General features: G+C 39.0%; 4 protein-coding genes across 5 annotated transcripts in view; 2 read left to right on the plus strand and 2 right to left on the minus strand.

Moving 5' to 3' along the window:
• The window catches only part of LOC145911281 (cilia- and flagella-associated protein 47-like), a 37,927-nt gene extending 34,995 nt beyond the window's left edge, over positions 1-2,932 (plus strand). Inside the window, exons 56-61 of the mRNA XM_082998570.1 lie at positions 39-173; positions 518-688; positions 1,114-1,285; positions 1,578-1,739; positions 2,036-2,204; positions 2,452-2,932. Of these exons, the coding sequence (XP_082854696.1) occupies positions 39-173; positions 518-688; positions 1,114-1,285; positions 1,578-1,739; positions 2,036-2,204; positions 2,452-2,673 (1,031 nt within the window). The 3' untranslated portion in view covers positions 2,674-2,932. The remainder of the gene's footprint in view (positions 1-38; positions 174-517; positions 689-1,113; positions 1,286-1,577; positions 1,740-2,035; positions 2,205-2,451) is intronic.
• Positions 2,933-3,594: 662 nt separating this feature from the next.
• Positions 3,595-7,977, minus strand: LOC145912223 (uncharacterized). The gene is made up of 6 exons (XM_082999635.1): positions 7,599-7,977; positions 5,285-5,478; positions 4,743-4,836; positions 4,458-4,618; positions 4,091-4,278; positions 3,595-4,017 (listed from the first exon to the last, which is right to left on the minus strand). The coding sequence occupies exons 1-6, from the start codon at positions 7,781-7,783 to the stop codon at positions 3,751-3,753; spliced, it is 1,089 nt and encodes a 362-aa protein (XP_082855761.1). The 5' UTR covers positions 7,784-7,977; the 3' UTR covers positions 3,595-3,750.
• Positions 7,978-12,088: 4,111 nt separating this feature from the next.
• On the minus strand, positions 12,089-17,567 carry LOC145911282 (rab proteins geranylgeranyltransferase component A 2-like). Of its 2 annotated transcripts, XR_014403232.1 has the most exons (15): positions 17,448-17,567; positions 17,207-17,368; positions 17,047-17,146; positions 16,590-16,968; positions 16,299-16,456; positions 16,157-16,242; positions 15,800-16,022; positions 15,627-15,730; positions 15,423-15,559; positions 15,203-15,296; positions 15,020-15,136; positions 14,745-14,911; positions 14,258-14,464; positions 13,787-13,932; positions 12,089-12,196 (listed from the first exon to the last, which is right to left on the minus strand). XR_014403232.1 is itself a non-coding variant. In XM_082998571.1 (14 exons), exons 1-14 carry the CDS (start codon positions 17,494-17,496, stop codon positions 13,861-13,863), a joined length of 2,055 nt encoding a protein of 684 aa, XP_082854697.1. In that variant the 5' UTR covers positions 17,497-17,567; the 3' UTR covers positions 13,380-13,860. The 2 variants fall into 2 exon arrangements, 1 of the variants encoding a protein (XP_082854697.1); XM_082998571.1 differs by lacking the exon at positions 12,089-12,196 and having other exon boundaries at positions 13,380-13,932.
• A 275-nt stretch (positions 17,568-17,842) lies between these two features.
• LOC145911283 (NEDD8-activating enzyme E1 regulatory subunit-like) lies at positions 17,843-21,324 on the plus strand. The gene is made up of 6 exons (XM_082998572.1): positions 17,843-17,994; positions 18,141-18,244; positions 18,741-18,957; positions 19,204-19,906; positions 20,210-20,396; positions 20,749-21,324. Exons 1-6 carry the CDS (start codon positions 17,853-17,855, stop codon positions 20,986-20,988), a joined length of 1,593 nt encoding a protein of 530 aa, XP_082854698.1. The 5' UTR covers positions 17,843-17,852; the 3' UTR covers positions 20,989-21,324.
• The last annotated feature ends 119 nt before the right edge of the window (positions 21,325-21,443 follow it).

Below are 21,443 nucleotides of genomic sequence, written 5' to 3' on the forward strand. Positions count from 1 at the left end.
TGGGGTTATAGAGTTTTATTCAAACATATATTGTTCAGGTTTAGATGGGGCCGAAAGAGAAGACATTGGCCGCTTGAGGTCGCTGAGCAGGGATGAGAACGGATCTGTTTACGCCATCAGGTGGATATTTCCAGTGCATGGTATCCCCGAAGTTCGATCGAAAGAAAGCAAAGGTTGGTTCTGATTGTATCACTTGTCGAAATGTTTTTTTTGCCTCATTGTGAATAAAGCAAAACACGTTTCGCAGTTACTGCAAAAAACAATTTTGTCATATATGTGTATTGGATAAAGTCTGTTGCCACCAATTTCGATCCTTTAATAAAGTATATATAAAAAGCAAACAAACATCACTTTTACCAGCATGATATTATTGTTATCATCAGTTTTGCATCTCGCCAGGAGGAATATTATACACTGGCGACTTGTCATTCAAAGGCATGGCAAAAAGCAACACGCAAACCTAAATTTCAAATCTAACTCGCTCCTAATAACTCCAAGTTAACAACCAACTTTGCAGAGGCGACACTTCAGTGTCAAGCAAGAAGTCGCATCGAGGAGCGGTTGGAGGTGACTTTGACTGGTGCCGTGCCCAGCTCTGCATCCGGTCACAACTTGGCTCGCTTGAGGGCGGTCACACCTCTTGATCAACGCCGATCATCAGGCGTCAGTGACGGCGTGGCAGTCGAAGGTAAAACTTATGACATGTAGTTGGAAATCGACTCGTGTTCCTGCATGCCTAAGCTGCAAGAACGCCTAAATTTCATGTGCTTTTTTGTATCCGTTGCTTTATTTGTTTCTATGACAATAAAATTGCCACCTGCATTCAAAATTGAGATATAACGTGGTTCTAAAATCTAAGAAAAATGACATGCAGAATGTAGATGCGTTTTTTTTGTGTGCAACAACTCTGAGATCGCTTGAGACGTTTTTCTGCGTCGATCTCTATATTGCCCTACCATAAGTGGGGGTGGTGAGACACCCTACTTAATCAGCCCGATACTAACACATCGCAACTGATGCACATCCTATTAAGAACCGATTTGAGGAATTTAAGGCCCTTCTGTGTGCACAATTTTCCACTTACGGTCGCCTCAATTCTATCATACGTTACAGGTCACGCTGTAGCGGACGAATTTTCATATGTGATCGAATATCCGGACGCGGAAGCCAGACAACAGTTGGAACAAACGCTCGCCGTTCACCTCGTACGCAAGGAACGAGACCCCCACACAGGAATGGTCGTCCTACTCTTCAACCTCGTCTTTTCTCCGTTTCGAATGCTGAGGTACAGAAAATTTGACATGACCTTTTGCATTATGCCCTATATTTGTATGGAAGAATCCAACAAAAAGACACAAAAATGCAAAATTGTTTTCGTAAAAAACATAAATATCCTATAAGTAGTAACGACATTTATGGATAGATATGTTTCCGAGTGTAAAATCTTTTGACTTTCGTGTAAGACAAATATATTGCGCTAAAAATCATTATCAGTGTTTTTATTAGTCTAGAATCTTAAAGCAGTAAAAGCAAAAATTTTACAAAAGCCGCCATCTACTTAGTATTGCGTTTTCCAGCCATACAGTCAATTTAAAAGTGACATCGGCCACCGGGGGTATATGGTGCTTCCCCCTTACACTTCGCGCGTCGGAACCACCGCCGGATGACGTCATTACGGTTGAGGCTGCCGGACTAGGCAAGACTTCCTCTGTCGGTTTCGTGTTATTCAGCCATTCAAAGTAAGAAAAATGTAATTTTGATTGTTTTGAGTTTTTTTGTTTTTTAGCCTTTTCGTTTGCGTTTATATTTTTATCCTCCAGTGTGAAAATGAAGATTAATGGCGATTTTTAGCCAAAATGATGCAAACAAAATGTGACTTTGTTGGTATTTAGGATGGACTTTGTTTTTTTTTTCACCGCGTCGTTGGCATCGATCATTTTTTCTTTACATCAACACGCAAATAAATTAGAAAATAAACATATGACTAAATACCTTGCTTCCCATCCGTTCTTAACGTTCTTGTTGACGTTTGCAGGCACGCCACACCTTACAATGCGTTCTTCATATCGGGAAGCGACCCAGAGTTGGCAGTTTTCCCAACTTCGGGGGAACTCCAGCCTCAGGGAACGAACGGAACCCGATTGAAGGTGAACTTTACACCCAACATGTACGGGAGATCGTACAGAGCAAGGCTGATTGTACAGGTAGGTTCGTTGGTCATTCCACACAAAAAGTGCGTTTATATGGGAAAAAATATAAAAGCACATGTTTGGCACGTAAGTCTAATCTTATTCGAAGACGTTTGACATGCAATGGTCTTACGTTCGTTGATCTTTGCAAAAAAACATATACAAAGTAACTTTTATTTCTGATAGGCATTTACGGTGTTGCTTTATATGTGGAATTAGTAATTACGTTTAAGGGTTTAATAAAGTCTCATTTTACGCGCAGACGTTGGACATGCAATGGACTTACGACGTCAGAGGTGTAACCCCGGAATACCACGCTCCAAACGTTCCTTCGGCCATACTGACGTCGACTCTGACGCGCCCGCGCATTTTGTCCCAGCGCCCGCGAGTAAATTATGTGAGGAAAAACATCAAGCTCTCAGCCACTGGGGTCTCGTCACCAATCAAAGGGATGTCTTTGGTGAACAGGGTCAAGGGACAATGATGTTTCTAATATTGTTGTGGTGTTGACCTAATAAAACCAGCTTGCGTGTGGAGTATAGAACAAATCTGCATTTGTTTTCTTTTTACTTAAAATTGTATAAAACTATTAGCTTTGTTACAATAGTAAATTTTTTGAGTTGTTGCGTTTTGTGTTATATTTTTCACAGTTTACATGAGATGAAATATGTAAGTGTTTCTTATATTTTAAAACAAATATGTTTATTTTGTGGCTGAAATTTAGAATTAAACAACGTGCGTTTACCAGCAACGTTTGTGTTTCAATTCTGCATGCGAGATTAAGTATTGTCAGCGCGCCAAGTTTTGGCACCAAGATTTGAATTGTTGCGAATTATGCGGACAGTTAGTTCAGTGTCTGTAAGGGGTTGGATTTGAGGGTGTAATGAGTTTAATCAATAGGCAGAATTTATGGCTTTTAAGGTAGCTGACGCCAAGGCTGTGTTTTCGTCCTGACACGTTTTGAGAACGCAATGTTTTGAAATGAAGTCGCTCATGCGGAACAATATGGTGCTTGCATGTAATCAGCATGGCTTAAATAATGTGACTTGTTACCTACATAGGTATAAACTTAGATGCTTTTGTTTGATTTTTAGTTATTTATTGACAACAAACAGTCAAATAATTTGGTTTTATTCATGATTATTTTAAATTTGCTGTTATATTATTTTTTTGACCAAATTTTTTGGATACTCAACATTCAAAATTTGCCATTAAGATCGTCAAGCAATTTTTTATTTGTAATTCCAACACTTTGTATTGAGTGGTTTTACCTCATCGGTTTCATAGGGACAAAATAAACTTACAACTTAGCATACTCTTGGACTACCATAGGAGTATACTATGCTTAGACACATGAATTTTTTATTGTCAACAATGACGAAAAACATAAAGTTTTGTGGTTGGTTGAAAAGAATATAAATTTACACATGATTTTGAACATTTTGAGATTAAATACATAATGCAAAGGACGGAAAAATCACGATTCTCAGTAATAAAATGATGTTGTGTTACTGTCAATAAAGAAATGATGAATGTGTCAGTGTGAGCGACAGAACAAACACTAGGCTTTTGCGGCATTTTTGTTGTCAATATTTCCATTAGTCGGGACTGTAGTCACACTAGGCTGTGAACTTATTTGGGACAACGAAAACTGATGATTTACATGAACGGGTTCCGCATCCGTATTCCCACTGCTGGTTGAGTTTGCCCCCAAGTCGCACGTCTGACAACACGGCCAGGGGACCACCATTTTCCGCCAGGAGGCAAAACAAAGCAACAGACAGCCAAGATTGAAAAACTGGTTGATGTCCAAAATGAGAATCGTAACCTGGTGACCAACAAGCGTATAAACTTTATTCAATGACCAACGTTCTTTTAGCTGCCACATAAAATCCACTTACAACTTCGGAGACGTTACTTTTGACCAAAGTAACGATTATAAACGATCCTATGTCGGTGGAAGCGCACACTGCGGCAAGGATGCAACATTTTGTGACCAGCTTCTTGGAGCGATCTGTTTCGGAAGGAAGATCTCCTATCCACAACCAACGCTTGATAATCAGGAAGCAGTACAGAGCCAACAGAGATCCTGCAAAGTTGATGCAAGTCGACGTGTTAAATACTACACATGAAAGCTAAGTATTTTTTCATATTATTCTAAATTTCGGGTGTTCAGTTCAAATAACCTCACACTGTAGAAATTAAGTTGCCAGTTCAGCTGCAGTTAACCGTCGCAAGAAACAAGAGTGGGTGAGGCCACGTGCTTACCTTGCACAATAACGTTTGCAATAATTCCAGCCAAAGCTGACTCCGATACACCCTTGTCTGTCGTGACGCACAAAGCGTCATGTGACCACTGTTTCACGCCGACGATCACGATACCGGTCACGAATGAAATCGCTATGAGCAAAACCGTCAATCGACTCCACCTACATAAACAAAGTAAATTTCCGTATCGAACACCTGCTCCCCTATCGTGATTCCATTAGAAAAGCAACTATAAGTTTGCGTTTTCGCTTACGTTATACAGTCAGTAAACGTTAGAATATTTACCATTTGATCCACATGGGAGCCAGGTGGCGAACATGGGGCATATCGTACAAAACGTGTTGTCGAAACCACAGGAACATCGTGAGTAGGCCGAAACCTGCACAGTCGCACGTAACATTATGCATGTTGAGAGGGAGTTGTTAAACCACGTGCACTTTCTCCGCATTTGTTTTGACGCGGAAATGTGCGTGGATAGTAAAATATCGGAAGAGCTCGTTAAACATGCGTTTGTCTATAAACAACCTCGTGCATTGCTCCGCCACGTTGAGAATGGAGAATTGGACTCGTGTAGTAAAAACGGGTGTGAAAACCTTACATTCAAATGAAGTAGATTTGATGTTCTTATCGCGTCGATATAAGGCGAAGGAAATGACAACCATACAACGTGCCTTGCTGCTTCACGTTTAGTCATTATTTTACCCACTGCTCGCTTTTTATTTTGCGCCATTTTAAAAATATCTACATATGAAATAACTAAATGTAATTTTGCCTAAATTTTTTGATTCGTTGCTCAATGCATAGTACAGCTAATAGACAACACTTACCAATTATTACCAGTAGACGGTTAGCCTTCGCAAAGGAGGCGCAGAGTTCAGGAGTGGATGAACTGTACAGAACCACCTGAGCCAGAATGTACTTGGCAGCACTGGCCGCCGTGTAGGCAGTGATGAAAATAATTAGAAGCCCGTCCAGCACACGTCGGTTTGAAGCTTTTGGCAAACCAAGAAATCGACGACGCCTAAAACCAAAAAATTGACCGATGAAAAAGCAGGTTTAAATGTAATTAATCTTTCTATTGTAAAACTCATTTGTAGTTACAATTGTTTGAACATAGGAATAAAAAATGTTCAGCAACAGCACACGCTAATGGAGAATATACTGTGCTGTGATCATCAAACATAAACTTCTTGTAAATGTACAAAACGCCAACCAGTTGAATAAACAAAAGTATGTGTAAACGCCTTTTTTAACGCTTTTTGGGTTTCTTTTGATGTTTTTCCTCTAATAGTTTGCAACTTTCATTCTTCTTGTTATTTTCCTTCAATTTCCCTCAACCGTCCGCATAACCACCCAAACAAGTTAGTTTAGATAAGTGCGTGAACCTTAATGCGTTTCGATGTAGAACTGATCGCACTTTCGTCGATCAACGTGTGTCACTTTCACAAAATTGAATCTTCCAGCTGCGGTTAAAGCAGAAACCAATACATCATCGTTATCTTGTCAAAACGATTGTCGAGTTCAGTGCAAAATGGCGTCGATACGTCCCATGGCTACGGACATAGATATATCCGTGTTGTCGTACGTTTTAGCTTGTGTGCAGAATTTGGCTAATAGGACATTTGATTCATTGTGGCCGAGAAAATACGGGTGATTGAGTTAAATTGATATTTACAATAATCTATTCGAATTTTAACTTTCGTTATAAAAGAGGAATGTGCCAAAATCTTTTTGCACATTACCCGAGGATAAAGTTGTGGCGAACGTTGCATACTTGGTCATGTGGCGAAAGTTGCTTACTTCGAATAACGTGACCTCGTCAACCGCGGCACCTAAAGCCACTATTATTGTGCGCTTAAACGAGAAACCTCGACAAACAATTACAGGATTAGTGGCCGTGCAGTGGTTTACAAAGAAACCCGACACCAAAGCGCTTCTCCAAACATGTTTTTGGTTTGTCAGAATGCAAAATTCCTGAAAAATTCCTCAATTTGTTCCGAAAGAGCAATCAACCGTTGTTGCCATGAAGCATGTACACCATTTGTTCGGTTATTTTTGTTTAATTTGAATGTACCCCCATCGCTTGATCAATGATAAAAAATGCTTGACCTGCCGGGTGTATCATGTTCAGTTTCATGTTCATCAGCAGCAAATACTTTTCGGCCGTCAATAATTTTAGTTGGAATTTTCAGTGCTACATGCGGTATTTTAGGGGTTTGGTCAATATAAAAATGCAACTTAATATTTTTATACTACTTGCACAGAAAACAACTCAGTGAGTGTCGCGCAAAAATTTCTTCTCCAAATCATTTATATGCCATGACAATTTCTGTTATGAAACGATTCAAAATAATCCTAATTTTTTGTTTCCATTGGCGTTTCCTGACAACTTTGTTTACTATTGCGTCACAATCGTGGATTTTGGCGTGTGTCCTCCTCCAAAACGGCCGACTGACTCGTAGAAAGGAAGTGGATAATAACGTTTACAAGCCAAAACCTGTCGTGCAGAAATAATGATCGAATTTCAAACTTTTGACCCGCTGAACGAACGGTTTGGGTTTAAAACAAAAAACACTGGTTTCCCGCTTGGTCAAGTCAGGTCGCTGTATGTTCGTGCGCACTTTGTAAAACACAGCTGTCGTTGCGTGATGAACTAGATCGAACTTAACTGAATTTTTTGAACGTTTAATCTCTGGAAGGTCCATTATAAACAGATTTACCATTACGTGCTTGTTTGTGAAGTTTGTACTTAAATACAGTATTTTAAAGTGCAATGACTTGTCTTATTTAGAAGAAAATATAAATGTCTTATTTTTAAGAAATGTTAGTTAATTTGACGGAATATAAAACTCTAAGAAACTTTCAAATCCAGATAGTAGCTATGAAGTGTTCGAGCAAATCCCAACTTAGCAATCAAATTATGGTTAAAAATTTGCACAATTTACCATATGTGGCTTACGGCACATACAAAATACAAAAAGTTTTGGGGAACCAAAGAACGGCCGCATCGTAATATTACCATGAATATATAAAAAAAATTCTTTGGTGATTGCACGGAAAACAGCTAGCGGCACGTTTAAAAGCTACAAACAGTTCCGCAGAACAGGGGTAGGGGACTACTGAACTACATGCTTCACCCACCTTATTGTCATATAGTAACACAGAGACGCCAGTAGGTAGAGCGACACAATCAACATGGAAGTCTCGATTACAGCAAAAGCAGCCCGTAAGCTTCCGTCCATTATTGGTGCATTTCCTTGCGTAGTTTGTTCAATGCTTGTAAAGTCTCCGGTTACGGTGGGCGCAGACGTGGCGTTCACCATCATGCAGTAAATTTATTTTTCCGCTATACAATCTATTGTAAACTGATTGCTGGGAGGTTTTGCGTCGGTTTATGACGAGCCGAAAACTTCTTCGTCGGTTCTTTGGCGGGTCGAGCGTGACGTCGTGTGACGCAACAGTGATCTTTTGTATGCTTCAGAATGCACTGTAGCAATACTGTTTGTGCAAAACTGTGCAGGCTTTGGTGCTTAACCGCCCTCAAAAAATAGACAGAAAGTTTGTTTTTTCTGCAACGGACATATTTCTGGAAAAAACATAAATTTGAATTTTAAGAAACGTACGGATTTGTGTTTTGACTGCCATGGATTGGACAGGTATACAAAGTAATTAACTCAAAAATCAATAAAGATATGTCTACTGTCGTTACAGTGAATCAGCACAGCAATATCTTCGCTCGGCGGTATCACATAATTAAAGTATCAACAAACAGTGTGCGAGACCCCTGGTTGCCACTCAAACCCAAACAAAGCGGCGATAACACCTAAGAAATAACCCATTGCGTTTACAAATAGTGACAAGTTGGAGGCGGAGCGGCAATCTTGCGCCTATTGCCGCAATTACACGGTTCCGTTTACAAATATGCGCGCTCATCCGCCCAGCTTAAGCAATAACACTCCATGAGAGAGCGCTGTTTGTCCGCACCTGCGCATTGAGCGATTGTGATGGCGTAGCTGTAAACACTTCGAAGAAAAAAAACTCATACACCAAACTCGATGGAGGTGTGATGTAGTGTGAGCCAAACTTTTCAGAAGTTGAATTTTAATTACCATTTTAAGCCGTTTATTATTTAATATTTTGTGCGTAGTTTTCGGTAAAAAAATTATCTTGCGGTTCAAATAAAGAGAACACTGCGAGTAATGTCTCTAGTGTGCTTACAATTTTGTGTAGGATTTGAATAACAATTTTACACAACCCATAATATGAGGATCAGAATTTGCCAAAAGCCGGAATTTGCGGCGTAAAATGAGCAAGCGGTTATCACCTGCAAGTCACGTATAGGAAATTTTATCGCGACCATTTTCCCAAAGTGTGGCGGAAAAGGCATTTATTTGATGCCAATCTACACTGGGATATGTTAACAAGTCAATGTAAAATACATCAAGGGTGGTTATAGACTGGCTGATGCAAACGATATAGTTCACCATCTTGATTACAAAAGATCGAACAATAAACAAGGTAAATAATGCAAAATAGTTGACGCGGTTTTGTTTTTTTATCCACGATCCCGATGTCTTCTATTGTCAAGAATTTGACCAGAAGTTAAGTATGAGCAATGACGAGAGTTAGGAGAAAGCTCGTGCGCAAAACAATGCGCGTATGATAAGCCAAACCAAATAAATATTCCGCATTTAGTTAAAAAATTTCGGCGCAACATGTGGTTTTGTAAACTTGATACGACAAACCCAATTATTGCACATGTTTAAACCATACCTACAGGGGACTTCTGTAACATATAATAAGAGTTAATATTTCGGTGATGTTTTATATTATTAAGATTTCTCCAAGTACGGGTTTCCTGTTGCTGTGTCTGTTTTGTATGGCAGCATTTTATTTCGCCACGTGCGTCTAACGACTGTGTGAAAACAAGCTGCAATTCCTTGCACTTTGTTATATTTGGACGCATCTCAACTCCGTTTTCTCATCAAATTCGCATTAGGCAATCGATTGAAATCAAACCCAGGCCTTTTCGCTGAACCATCAAAGACTTCCCAATAAACCAGTACTGTGACACAGCGCTGCGTATTGGGTTAACCATAGCCACAAACTCGGACCCTGAGCCAGAGATATGATCTCTGTTATGCAAAACGTTGTCTCGGAATATGCGGGTTGCATAAATCATCATTATTTCAAACGACTGTTCTCCTTTCGCCTCAATTTCTGACGCCAGCGGTTGCTCATAAGCAAAAGCGAATCGACGCAAAACGTGTCCATGATTTACGCGGGAAACAATATCGACGCTAAAAGCTAAAAAACGATCTTTATTTTTTATCAGTTGATTTGTTTATTAACAAGCAAACCTGTGTTCTACAGATTGCTGGATAACCAGCTAAGCCGCACAGCCCTAAACACAAAACCCGCAAGTTCCTGTTTACTGGACCTTTGGTCACATCCAAATAGCGCGGTGATAGATTGCTGATGATTGCCTTAAAGGTCACACATGAATTTGTACACGGTTCCGTTGGGAAATAAATTTTCCCAAACAAAATTTACGCTTGATCCTACGATTTGGTCTCATTAGCTGTATCGTCAAACAGAATCTATTGGAGGTCCCGCTACGGCCATACGAAACCGCTATACCTAAAATCTTCGTTCCACTGCGTTTGTTACAAATTAAGTTTTTTTCCTTGCATTATTTTAACGTATGAAAGCAACGAAAAAAGGTTGTTCAATCTAAAATCTTCCACAGAAAGTGGCTTCCTCCGTAACGAAATCTTGCAACTCATACAAGTGGTCAAACCATGTTTGCAGACCCTGCTCCTATCCTGTTGTGACAACAAACGTGTATCATCGTACGCAACCACATCACGGAGTGGGCAACGAAGATGTAATGTAACTGTCCCCAGGTTCGCTGTTGTAGTGACCACAAATAACGTTTTCGCGGCTGTTGCAGACTGGTAGCGTTCAACGTTGTAACCGCTCAACCTGTGATTAAAATTTCTTTCTGCACCGCGAAACGTCACAAGAACGTATTTTAAATTCACAGTTTCACAAAATAACGACGTCTGTGGTTTTTACCTCCATTACTTTTGCAAAATGTAGAGTTGGGTGCATGCCAAAAAACCCTTAGTTTTAATATTGTACAAACTTTTTGATATATATACGCCACTGCGACATAATGAATGTACAAAGGGATCGCCGGAAGGTACGCATTGCTGGAATTTCTCTCAAAACGATCATACACATGCAATTTTGCTTATCGAACCAAATATTTCAAACCGTCTACTTCAAAGGCAAATAGTTCTCAAACAAACACTTTTTAAATGACTTTGCAAAGAAATTAAATGCAGAAAAGCCGTCACACTTAATACCCTGCATTAGCCCCCCGCTCACTAACGCGTATATTCGGCAGCAACGCGTTTCAAATTTCGATTATGAACTCCCAGCGTACGTTGTTTCTCCCTTTCGGAAAACACCGAAAGTTCCACGTTAATCGCAGGCGGAGAAGGTGAGTCTTTGGTTTGTTTCGATCAAACTTGGGAGCTGTTCATTCAACTCCCTTTGATCATAAAACACATCGGCTTCCAGCAACAATTGCACTCCATAACGAGCACCTCCCCCCCTCCTGACCATGACAAAGCGGTAACTGCAATAACACGGATAAGGACTTTCTCCTTTGCAACAAAGTGTGGATGCTAATAATTGACCCCCGCACCTCGGGCCACAAGTTTTGTGTGTTTTCTTTTCGGTAAATGCTGCCGAGATTGACCTTTTAAGGTCTTTGTGGGTTATTAATTAAAGTACACGGAGTGCGTGGTGGTGGCCGACTTTGCGCTCATAACTTTTATTGTCTGAATTCTCTGGTCCCAACAGACTGTAAGGATGTCTTCTCAACTAACATGCACAGAATAATACAAATCTTGTTGCAGAATCACGAAAAAATTACAAACACTGTTGTGTTGTGAAACACAATATTTTTTGCTTGGTACAAGTAAATTGTCGAAAGCATGTTTTTACTTATAGTGCATTTAACTTAAACCAAGATTGTGTCGTGAATAAGTTTTGTTGCTATGGGAAACACGATAGCATCTGAACGCACAACGCTTAATTTTTATGAATTCCAATTCTGTTTGAAAACAGGTTCCTAAGCAACCTCGGTTTGAACTATTTTGTAGGCGGTTTCTATTTATCGCATTCCGAATCTCTACTCCGGAAAAAGCTCTGGGGTATTTGCTTGCGGACCAAACACGCCCCTGGAAAAGTTCGTGAAAGGAAAAACCAATGCAATTATAAACATAGAAGAAACGGGCTGTAACAGAGATAACCACATCCCATGCAAACAAACAGGTAAGCCGGTATGTTAGAAGTTTTTTCCGAAAAAAAATCTGTTTGGATCTGTGTCGTCCATTCATAAAGCTGCGTTCCCATATTCATAAAGTTATTCACGCGTTCCCATATGCGTTTACACGTTTTCTGTCGGAAGTGAAATGAAAACTGGCTTTAAGACCTGAGCGTGACTCTGTAGCCCACGCCCCCGCACATTTGTTGCGAAAACCGCACGGTCGTGAGGAGGAAATGAGTAGAATAGATCCAAACGTTCCACTAAAACTTACCAGAATACACGTTTACGTGCAACAGGCGCATGACGAAAATGGCTGACCGTTTTACCTTTCCAGTTGGTTTTGGGAAACTCCATAGGCCACCGATGTCAAACACTTAGGAACGATTATTGGTGGGACCTGAAAATATGAGCAACTTTGTCTTGGCAAGACCATCCAATTCTGACCAGTTTGGCCGTATGATTAATTTTGTGAATTATTAACTAAATCTACATTTTCCGTAATTGTTATTAATGAAATGTAATTTTTTTAAATTTACCAGGTGGAAAATTAACATAACTTCCTAAAATGCATCTCCAACATTGTTGTAACAGTGAAAAGGTAACACTCATACAAACAAAAGCTGATTTTGATCTGTAAACATAATGTTGAAAAACATCGGTGCGTGTAACGAGTTAAACTCGCGTTCGTAGAAATGAACTGGATACGAATGTTGTGGACAATATCATGCCCGAATCAATTTTTACCGCGAAAAAATTGCACGGTGGGCTGAGAAAATGGGTTTCACGCCCAACACCGAAAAACTTTGTGGCCATTAGCACCGTTGACAAGTTAAGACGTACCGGTCAAGATAAGGTCAGTTTTTGGCGTGACGTCGGCTTCAGTGTCGGAGGTGTGAAATTGGTAAATACATAGCTTTAAGAATGAATGGCGTTGGTAAATTGAAACGCGATCCCATATAAACCGCTATGTTACTGCTAAGAAAGAATGGAAAAAGTTTTTAAAGAGCGCAATTATACAATTCGTTACAGGGATTTTGCGCTGTTTTGTAGCAAAATATTGCAATAATTGTTTTTAACGCAATGTACGTCATCTTTGCCACGGGCCTACAAGTGCAGTTCCAAAAACGCGAGCCAATACTCGAAAACAAAATCAGTAACAACATCAATAGGCAAATACATGTTCGCATTTGTGTTACTTTCGCCACATTGCATACACAAAAAGAATACATCGCTACAGCTCTGTCGTGTTTGCAACTCAAAGCCATGGCCTGGTCGTTATGGTTGCTATTAATCGAGGTTTGTGCCTTATCATGAAAAACTGGAAACTTTCCTTTGAAGTGGGTTTAAAACCCTGATCTTCCCTTCTTTAAGATTAGAAAAGTTCAAGCAACTGATTTTAATGCAAATGTGACATGACAAATTGACGTCGAGTGCCGGGCTCAAAAAGCGTGTAATTGACACCCGTTTTGCGAGCGTTCGAGTTTGAAACATGACATCAAACTGATGATCTCTATTTCTGAGTAATTTGTCCCAAATAGTCTCGCTGGATAAACCAATAAGAGCTCAAGATTAGTGGACAATACATTTTATTTATTGCAAGTGCCGCAGAATTTGTACTTCGGGCGTATGGTTTCATTTTAAGCAGGTTAACGGTTATGTGACATTCAGGCATAGGTGGCGTGCATTACGATAAAACAACTACAACAAACACACATTAAAACGTCTGTACGCCTTCTATGTTTGTTTTAGGAGTTGTAGGAAAAAAACGTTCTTCGTCGCAGACATTCTAACGTGGGACGATGACATTGCACAACAAGTAAACAGAAAAGTTTAGCGATGATATTCACAACAGCAAACTGGTAAATTTAGTCGATTTACATCATAAAATTATACACACGATGGATAAAATTGGTAGCAGCTCCATGAACCCTTGTAAAAAGTAGTTGAAATCAGGTTGCTGATCGGGGGTGATTACAAGTTCACTTACTCTCTTTATTACTTTTAAGTAGTGGTGGTGCACAGTGTGAAGTGGTGGATGCGGTTTAGTGTTCGCATGTTAGATCACGATTCATTAATTTCTTCATGTGCGTTAGCTTCGTCCTGTGCTGGGGGTTCTTCCACGGCTTCCAAAGCCTAGAATACATAAAAGTTTTTTTTATCTATGATCTGTCGAATCCTTAAGTTTGAATTCAATGGCCAGCAAACAAACTTGATCAACCTTCGTTGCAGAGAAATTTTTTTTTTTCAGTATTTTCTGTGCAATTACAAAACTTTGCATAGACACGCTATCTGCCGCATCGATAAAAACTTGTTGCAAGTTGCACAAAACCTACCAACCTACAGTGTTTAAAATCACCAAGCAAAACTTCCGTTTAAAAAATAAACACAACAAACGCAAACATAAACATTTTTATGTTTCCAACTTCCTTAAACGGAAACAAGGAAACTGAAAATTTACCTCCTCATTCTCCACATCCCCTTCCCTCAACTCCTCCCCCTCATCCACGTAATCTCCACCTTCCTCCTCCTGATTCCCGGCTCCCACTGCTCCACCTCCGTTAGTCTCTGTGTTGTATCCCTCGTCATCGAACACGATCTCTTCAGGGTCGGGAGCCCGAGGTAGAAATTCTCCTTCTGGGCAAATTTTCTCAAACAGCACTCTCGCCTGCGGGGGCAAAAATGCGCAGGTTGTTTTTGTCAAAATTATTGGCTTCAAAAACGATATGTAGGAAGGTATAATATTATCTTGGGCTTTTTGCGGTTGGAGCAAATCATTCAACAAACTTTGGTTACAAATCTGGATACTTTGCAACGCTTTTAATAACTTAAGTTGATAAATGCAAACAATAGATTTTGTATCTAATATTTTGGGCAATTCATCGGCAAACGAAATGTATATCTAGTTTGTAAATCCTCAATTATTGCAAATGCTACAAGCCACTTACATTTTCCATCGTTGCATCAAAACCCAAGTCCATCCCCGGGCCACGCATCACGTGCACGTTGCTAGGCAACATTTCGCGGTTAACGCCGTTCTCCATAATATCAAAGTAGGAAGCCCACAAAATTTGCGGCTTGTCATCCAGCTCTTTATCGCCATCTTGCGACGCATCTACACGAAGGCATTTTGAAACTCAATCAGTTGCTCAAAAGGTGCAGAGACAGAACGGCTGGCGTAAAACAGGCGTAGCTTTGCCAATACAAATACTTTTAAACGCACCTCCGTTGCTCGCTGGTCCCGCAAACAAGATTTTTTCCACCTCCCTAAACTTGTCAGTTGGATCCCTTGACAAATCATTTCCAGTAAGGGTTGATGATGTCAAGGCATGAACAAGATCTGCAGACATACAATATCATTTATTCCGCACTTTTCGGGTTACTTATGTATTATTTTAATGCATACAGTATTTGGAAGGGCAGACACAGCATTGTGGGCCGGCTTCAATGACCCGTACTGAAGGTCTACTGCCCTCTGGTGGTATGGTTACCAAGGAAACCTAGAATCGAACAAATAAGGATTAGAAGAGCTTCTGTCAGCAATGTTAAGTTCTATTCAATATAATCTTAGTGTACCAAAGAAATTTTATCAATATTTCACAGATTTCTGACTCAAAAAGTCTTACATTTTCTTTGTCTGCAGAAAGAACCGACTTGTTTGTGACATAGACGGCACGTGACACAGAGTCCGAGAATTCACAACGATACATGTCTGGAATATTGCTCTCATCCAATATTAGGTGTTTGCACTTGATTTTTTGTCCTTAATGTTTTTTTATAAAAGAATTGCCAGTTTTAACTCTTATATTATAATTACATTTCCACAATACCTTGTGAATCAATTATAGCTGTACACTTCCCACTTTCCTTGTTCAAAATTAATCCAACAGCATTTCTTCTCAAGCAAAATGTTCCACCAAATACTGCACTTAATCTTAAAGTTTAACCATATTAAATGTGTAGTTATTTGTAAAAATGTAACCCAGTTGTGCGTTTTCGATACCTGGAAAAAGCTTGGGGAAGCTCTCCTACACCATACATGGGCCAAAGAAAGGCACTGTTGCCGTAACGACCCAAACTCTGCAGAAACTTTCTTGTCGCTTGCAAACCTTCTAGGGTGGTGCTGCTTTCAGACACCATTGCGATAGAATGAATGACAAAATGCTGAGCTTTTTGACTCAGCCTTTTTGAATGAAGAAAGTCTGAGAAGGGCCTGTCCTTGTATTCTAGAAATAAAAATACATACATTGCCAGTTGTTCTGTGTTCAATTGTCCACACTTGAAAACACAGTGTAAAATAACACAGCATCAAAACTATCAGAATTCGTGCAGTGTAGTATCCAAAAATTGTGTATCATACCTTCATACTCTTCTGGATGAGCCTCATAGTTTGCACAGAGCGTCAAAACTCTCATTAAAATTCGCTTCTCTATAACGGTTACAAATCTACAACACAGTAAGATTGCATGAAATATTTCAGGTAAATGAACAAGGTTGTTTACTTGCTGTTGAAAACGTCAGCTCTTGAGCACGGGACAGGCTGGAGGTGATTTTGACCAGGCAACACAGTAAGTGTCCTGGAAACATTACGGAATTCGAGATATCTGGCAACATTCGACTGAATCAAAAGCTCAACAAGTTTGCCCCGAGAAAACATCAACTAGAAATAAAATTTGCTATTCACCTATATATTTAAACTTTATGATTTTATCAATGAAAGGAATTTTACATTAAATTGATATAAGGAAAACATACAACCAACCAGGAATTCATGCAAGAAATGTTTCTGTTACCTTGGGTGCCAGATCAATATTAAATCTTCTCCACTGATTGTAAAAGTCATCATATGTGGGATATTTGGGCTGTTTTCTTTCCACTTTTGGGTCACCCTCACTTAATTTGTCGCTGGGTCCATCTTCAACATTTTTATCATTATTATCTGTTTTTCCCACATTCGTTTCAACTTCTTCAGAGACTGTTTCAGTGGACAGTTGATCTTGGCACACTTTACTTTCTTCCTCTGTTGCAACAGGAACATCTTTTGACTCAGTGGAAATATCCCCAATATCTTGCTGTTTATTAACTTCTTCTTTTGAGGTTTCACCACTTAATAAATTGGATTCAGTTGTTGGCATACTACTGTCATCAGATTGTGGTGTTTTGTCAACTTTTCTGAAAATATACGTAGAAAAGTGCAAATACACAACACCATTACAAACTTTAACTGGTCATACCAGATTTGTCACTTACTCGAGGTAACATTTGCTTGAACCTCCATTTATAGTTGGTCTTTGACCGGATACAGGAACAAAACTCTCATTGCCCTCAAGCAGGGAGTTACTGTCAACGACTAAAAAAATTACGTTAATGTAAATCACTTTTTACATTGGTGATTGTGCTGTAAAAATACCCTTTCTGTCAATTTCGGACAGACCACTGGCTGCAACAAAATCATCAAAGTCTTTGATACTGAATGAGGCCCAGTTGCTTCCATAGAACTTGTTTTGGTCAATATGAAGAACTGATTTTCCAATTCTCGAAAGAGCACCTGACAAAACGGATTCTGCCAAGCCTATAAAACAAAATACAAAACAGTCAGTGAGTCAGACATACCTACACCAACACTACACGACAAATTATACAAGTTTCACCTGTTCCAATTACTATTACGTCAAATTCCTCTGCTAGTGGTTCATCCATTTAAAAAAGCCCTTTTTGAGTTTTTTGTGACTATAAATGCGAACGTAGATAAGGTCAAATAACAAATCTGCAATTTGCGAAGATAGGAGATAATCCCCGTGGGGATTTTTTTCGTATAAACAAAGGTCTGATTTGTGCTTTTTATAAAAATTTTGCAGACAGCGGTCTGTTTTATTTTAACATAAATTTTCTTAAAATGTAAAACATTTATTTTAGTGAAGATATGTTGGATTTATATGTTTTTATGAAATTTAGTTTAAAAAAATCTTTCCGTTATTCGTAAATTTAACGCTACACTTTTTGGATGTATAATTTTAGGCATTTCAGAGTTTTCGGCGTTTTCTTTGGTTAGAAATATGGCAGAAAAGGAAAAGAAGTATGACAGGCAATTGCGCCTTTGGGGCGATCATGGTCAACGTGATTTGGAAAATGCCAGTGTGTGCTTGATCAACATTACCGCGACTGGAACAGAAACATTGAAAAATCTTATTTTGCCGGGTAATTTTTTTTGTTCGCAAGATAAATTTGCAATTTATGTGGTAGGTGAGCTGCTTTTGTACCTTAAATAAATGTTTCTATACTTGTTTTACGTCCACATAATGTGAACAAACCATTTTTAAGAAGATTTATGACAAAATGTTTAGGTGTTGGAGGTTTCACCATCGTTGATGGTGAACGAATTTCTGGAAAAGATGCAGGAAATAACTTTTTTCTTGATGCTGACAAAATTGGAGAGCCCCGAGCAAAGGTATTCAGTTTGTTTTCATAGGCCATAGCAATGACAAAAATGATTGGCAAAGAACATGTTAAGCTCTGTCCTGTTTCCATCAAAATAAGCGGATAGAGATAAAGATTGAAAAACATTTAACCATATAATAATTTACTGTTTTTGGTTTAAGTGACCTGCAAATGCTGAACTTCTTATTGGACCTATTTTAGAAAAATATGTCTTTATAATATCAGAATGAAAGTTATGTAAACACAGAATTTATGTTGATTCAACCATTTCTGTGTATTGCTTATTGCCATCTAGTGGCCGTCATGTTGTACCTGCAAACTGTGATATCTTAAAAACTATTATACTTGTTAATTTTGGCGAAATTTTGAACATGGGGTTTTGGCTTTGAGAGGTGTTTCAAGTTAGGTCAAATCAGTGTGGGTCATGCTTTGTTAAATAAACATTAATGTGCTTGAATGAGTAAGGACTGTGAGTATAATGTAAAATATAATGCTTTGTACTACAGGTTGCCATGGAGCTCCTTCAAGAAATGAATTCTGATGTGAAGGGTGAATATGTGGAAGAGGACCCATTACAAGTGCTTGACCGCAACCCCCAGTTTTTCTCTGCATTTTCGGTTGTTATTGTTGGTTCATTACCAGTACCAACCTTAAAAAAATTAGCTGCTCTGCTTTGGAATGATCAAATCCCCCTAGTAATCTGCTTGTCTTATGGGTTTATAGGTAACTAGTGGTTGACTTTTTTGCAACATAATTTTTACTTGAAATGCTACAACTAATCTCTAACCATTGATATTTTTAATCTTTGTTGCACAATACTGTATTACTTTGAACATGAATACCAGAGCTGATGAACGTAGTAGTGTTTAAAAAGTGTGGATGATTGCAATGCTAATCAGCAACTTCTTACCTTTGGTATATTTAAAATTTTTGCACAATGTTATTTTTATGGACATTTTACATTATAAGGATACCTTCGAGTTGCTGTGGAGGAACATTGCATCACTGAATCACATCCTGACAATGCCCATGAAGACTTACGACTGGACATTCCCATTGAGGACTTCACAAAGTTTTGTGATTCAATTCACTTGCAAATGTTGGACAAAAAAGACCATTCGCACACACCGTACTTGATATTATTATTCAAGTTTTTACAAGTCTGGAAAAGTAGAAATGGTGGAAAAGTGCCAAGCACATGGAAAGAAAAAAAACTGTTCAAAGAATTGGTGTTAACGGGAGTCAGGAAAAATGAGGATGGAGTTCCTGAAGAAGAGGAAAACTTTGATGAAGCAGCAAAGCATATCAACACTGCGTTTGTGCCACATCAAATCCCCCCTGAAGTTAAAACAATACTTGAAGACCATAAATGTGTCAACATTTCAGAATCCAGCAGTAATTTTTGGATTCTGGCAAATGGTCTGAAGCAGTTTGTCCAAAACGAAGGAGAAGGTTTTCTTCCACTGCGTGGCTCACTTCCTGACATGACTTCAGACTCTGAGCGTTATGTGAAGTTGCAGAATATCTACCAGGCCAAAGCAGCACATGATGTCCAGATTGTTGCAAATTATGTGTCCCAGACCTGCTCCAGTTTAGGTTGTGGAAATGGTCGGATTTCAGAGAGTGATGTGAAGAGATTTTGCAGGAATGCCCACTTTTTGAGGGTTGTGAGGTATATGTTTGTGTTGTATTCATGAGTCTTATTTAAATTGCTTTTGTGCATCATTAATTTCTGATGTTTTAGCTAACTAAAGTGAAGTTAGTATACAGCCACAGGACAACTTTAGTATTAATTGATTTTACCGCGGACCAACCAATTCATACTAAAGTGTTATAAACAGTTGTAAGTTTCCCCATTCCATGGAATAACATTGCTATTATCAGTTTGCAAGAAAACTACTGTATGCTGTCCATATTGGTAAAACATTATACAGAAGAAAAAAACTTTTTTTAAATAGTGACATATTATTGCCAGAACAAGGTCTATTAAGGAAGAATACAGTGAGCCATCAAAGTCTGTCATAGAAGATTTCACTTCTGACAGTGGTTCCGATGCCATGTGGTATGTTTTGTGGAGGGCTGTTGAGATGTTTTTCACGTCTCATGGCAGATGTCCTGGAGTGGGTGATGAGGAACTTGAAATGGATGTCAGCAGATTAAAGGTAAACACTGATCTGCTTTTGTGCACTTTTATATGTATATGCAATTTTAAAATGTGCCAGAGCTGCCTTGTTGTATATTTATAGAAATTGGGCACAAAAGATGTAACAATTTTTTAATGCAGTAACTTCTATTCTCGCTTTGCCTCTACAAACATTATTCTTGCATACCAAACCACAAAAGGGTATAAAACTATTTATGCAACTATGTTTTCCAGTGTGTTCGTCATGCATAACAAAACATGTAAACATCTATATTTCTAAAGCCCCCCTGAAAAATCATTTCCATGCCTTGAATCCGTGATAAACCCCTTTTAGCCAACTTTACACAGAGCTTTTTTTGTGATATGTGCAGTCATGTGTGAAGGAGCTCATGAAATCATGGGGAATCGCCGGAGCTATGGAAGCCGTTCCTGACGATTCCTTGCAGGAAATTTGTCGATGTGGTGGCTCCGAAATCCACTCAGTTGCTGCTTACATGGGCGGGGTCGCGGCTCAGGAATGCATCAAACTAATCACGGGTCAGTACGTCCCGGTGGCTGGAGCTTACATCTACAACGGGCTGAAATCGACCTGTGTGACTTTGCGCGCTTGAGTTTGTTGTACACGCCACGACGCAATCGGTATCACTTGAAATTTATTTGTTAGAAAAAGAAATGCCTCGAATATTGATATGAATTTTTCTTTTGCAAAATTTATTAAATCGGACATAAACTTGTGTGGTCGATTTTTTTACCAGAAGTGTTTTTTTTTCACACTCATTTTGGTTTTAAGTACCTGATTGTCTAGGTTAAATTTCCTGGGGAGAGTTTTGAAAAATTTTATTTAAAATTGTTCAAAAGATGAAAGGATGCTGCGAAAAATGTTCTCAGATTGTCAAAATATCAAAAAGACCTCTTATCAAAATCAAAAAGACCCTCTTACTGGTGGAAACAAATGTGCCCTAGGCTGTGTCTGGAATTCCGTTTATCTTAAATTTGTCGGTATTAGAAGATCTTTGCAAAAGTTTTCTAGAGGTTACCACCACTGCCTAAAAAATTTAAACTAATC

The sequence above is a fragment of the Ascidia mentula genome, chromosome 8 (assembly GCF_947561715.1).
Source record: "Ascidia mentula chromosome 8, kaAscMent1.1, whole genome shotgun sequence".
NCBI classification, from domain to species: domain Eukaryota; kingdom Metazoa; phylum Chordata; class Ascidiacea; order Phlebobranchia; family Ascidiidae; genus Ascidia; species Ascidia mentula.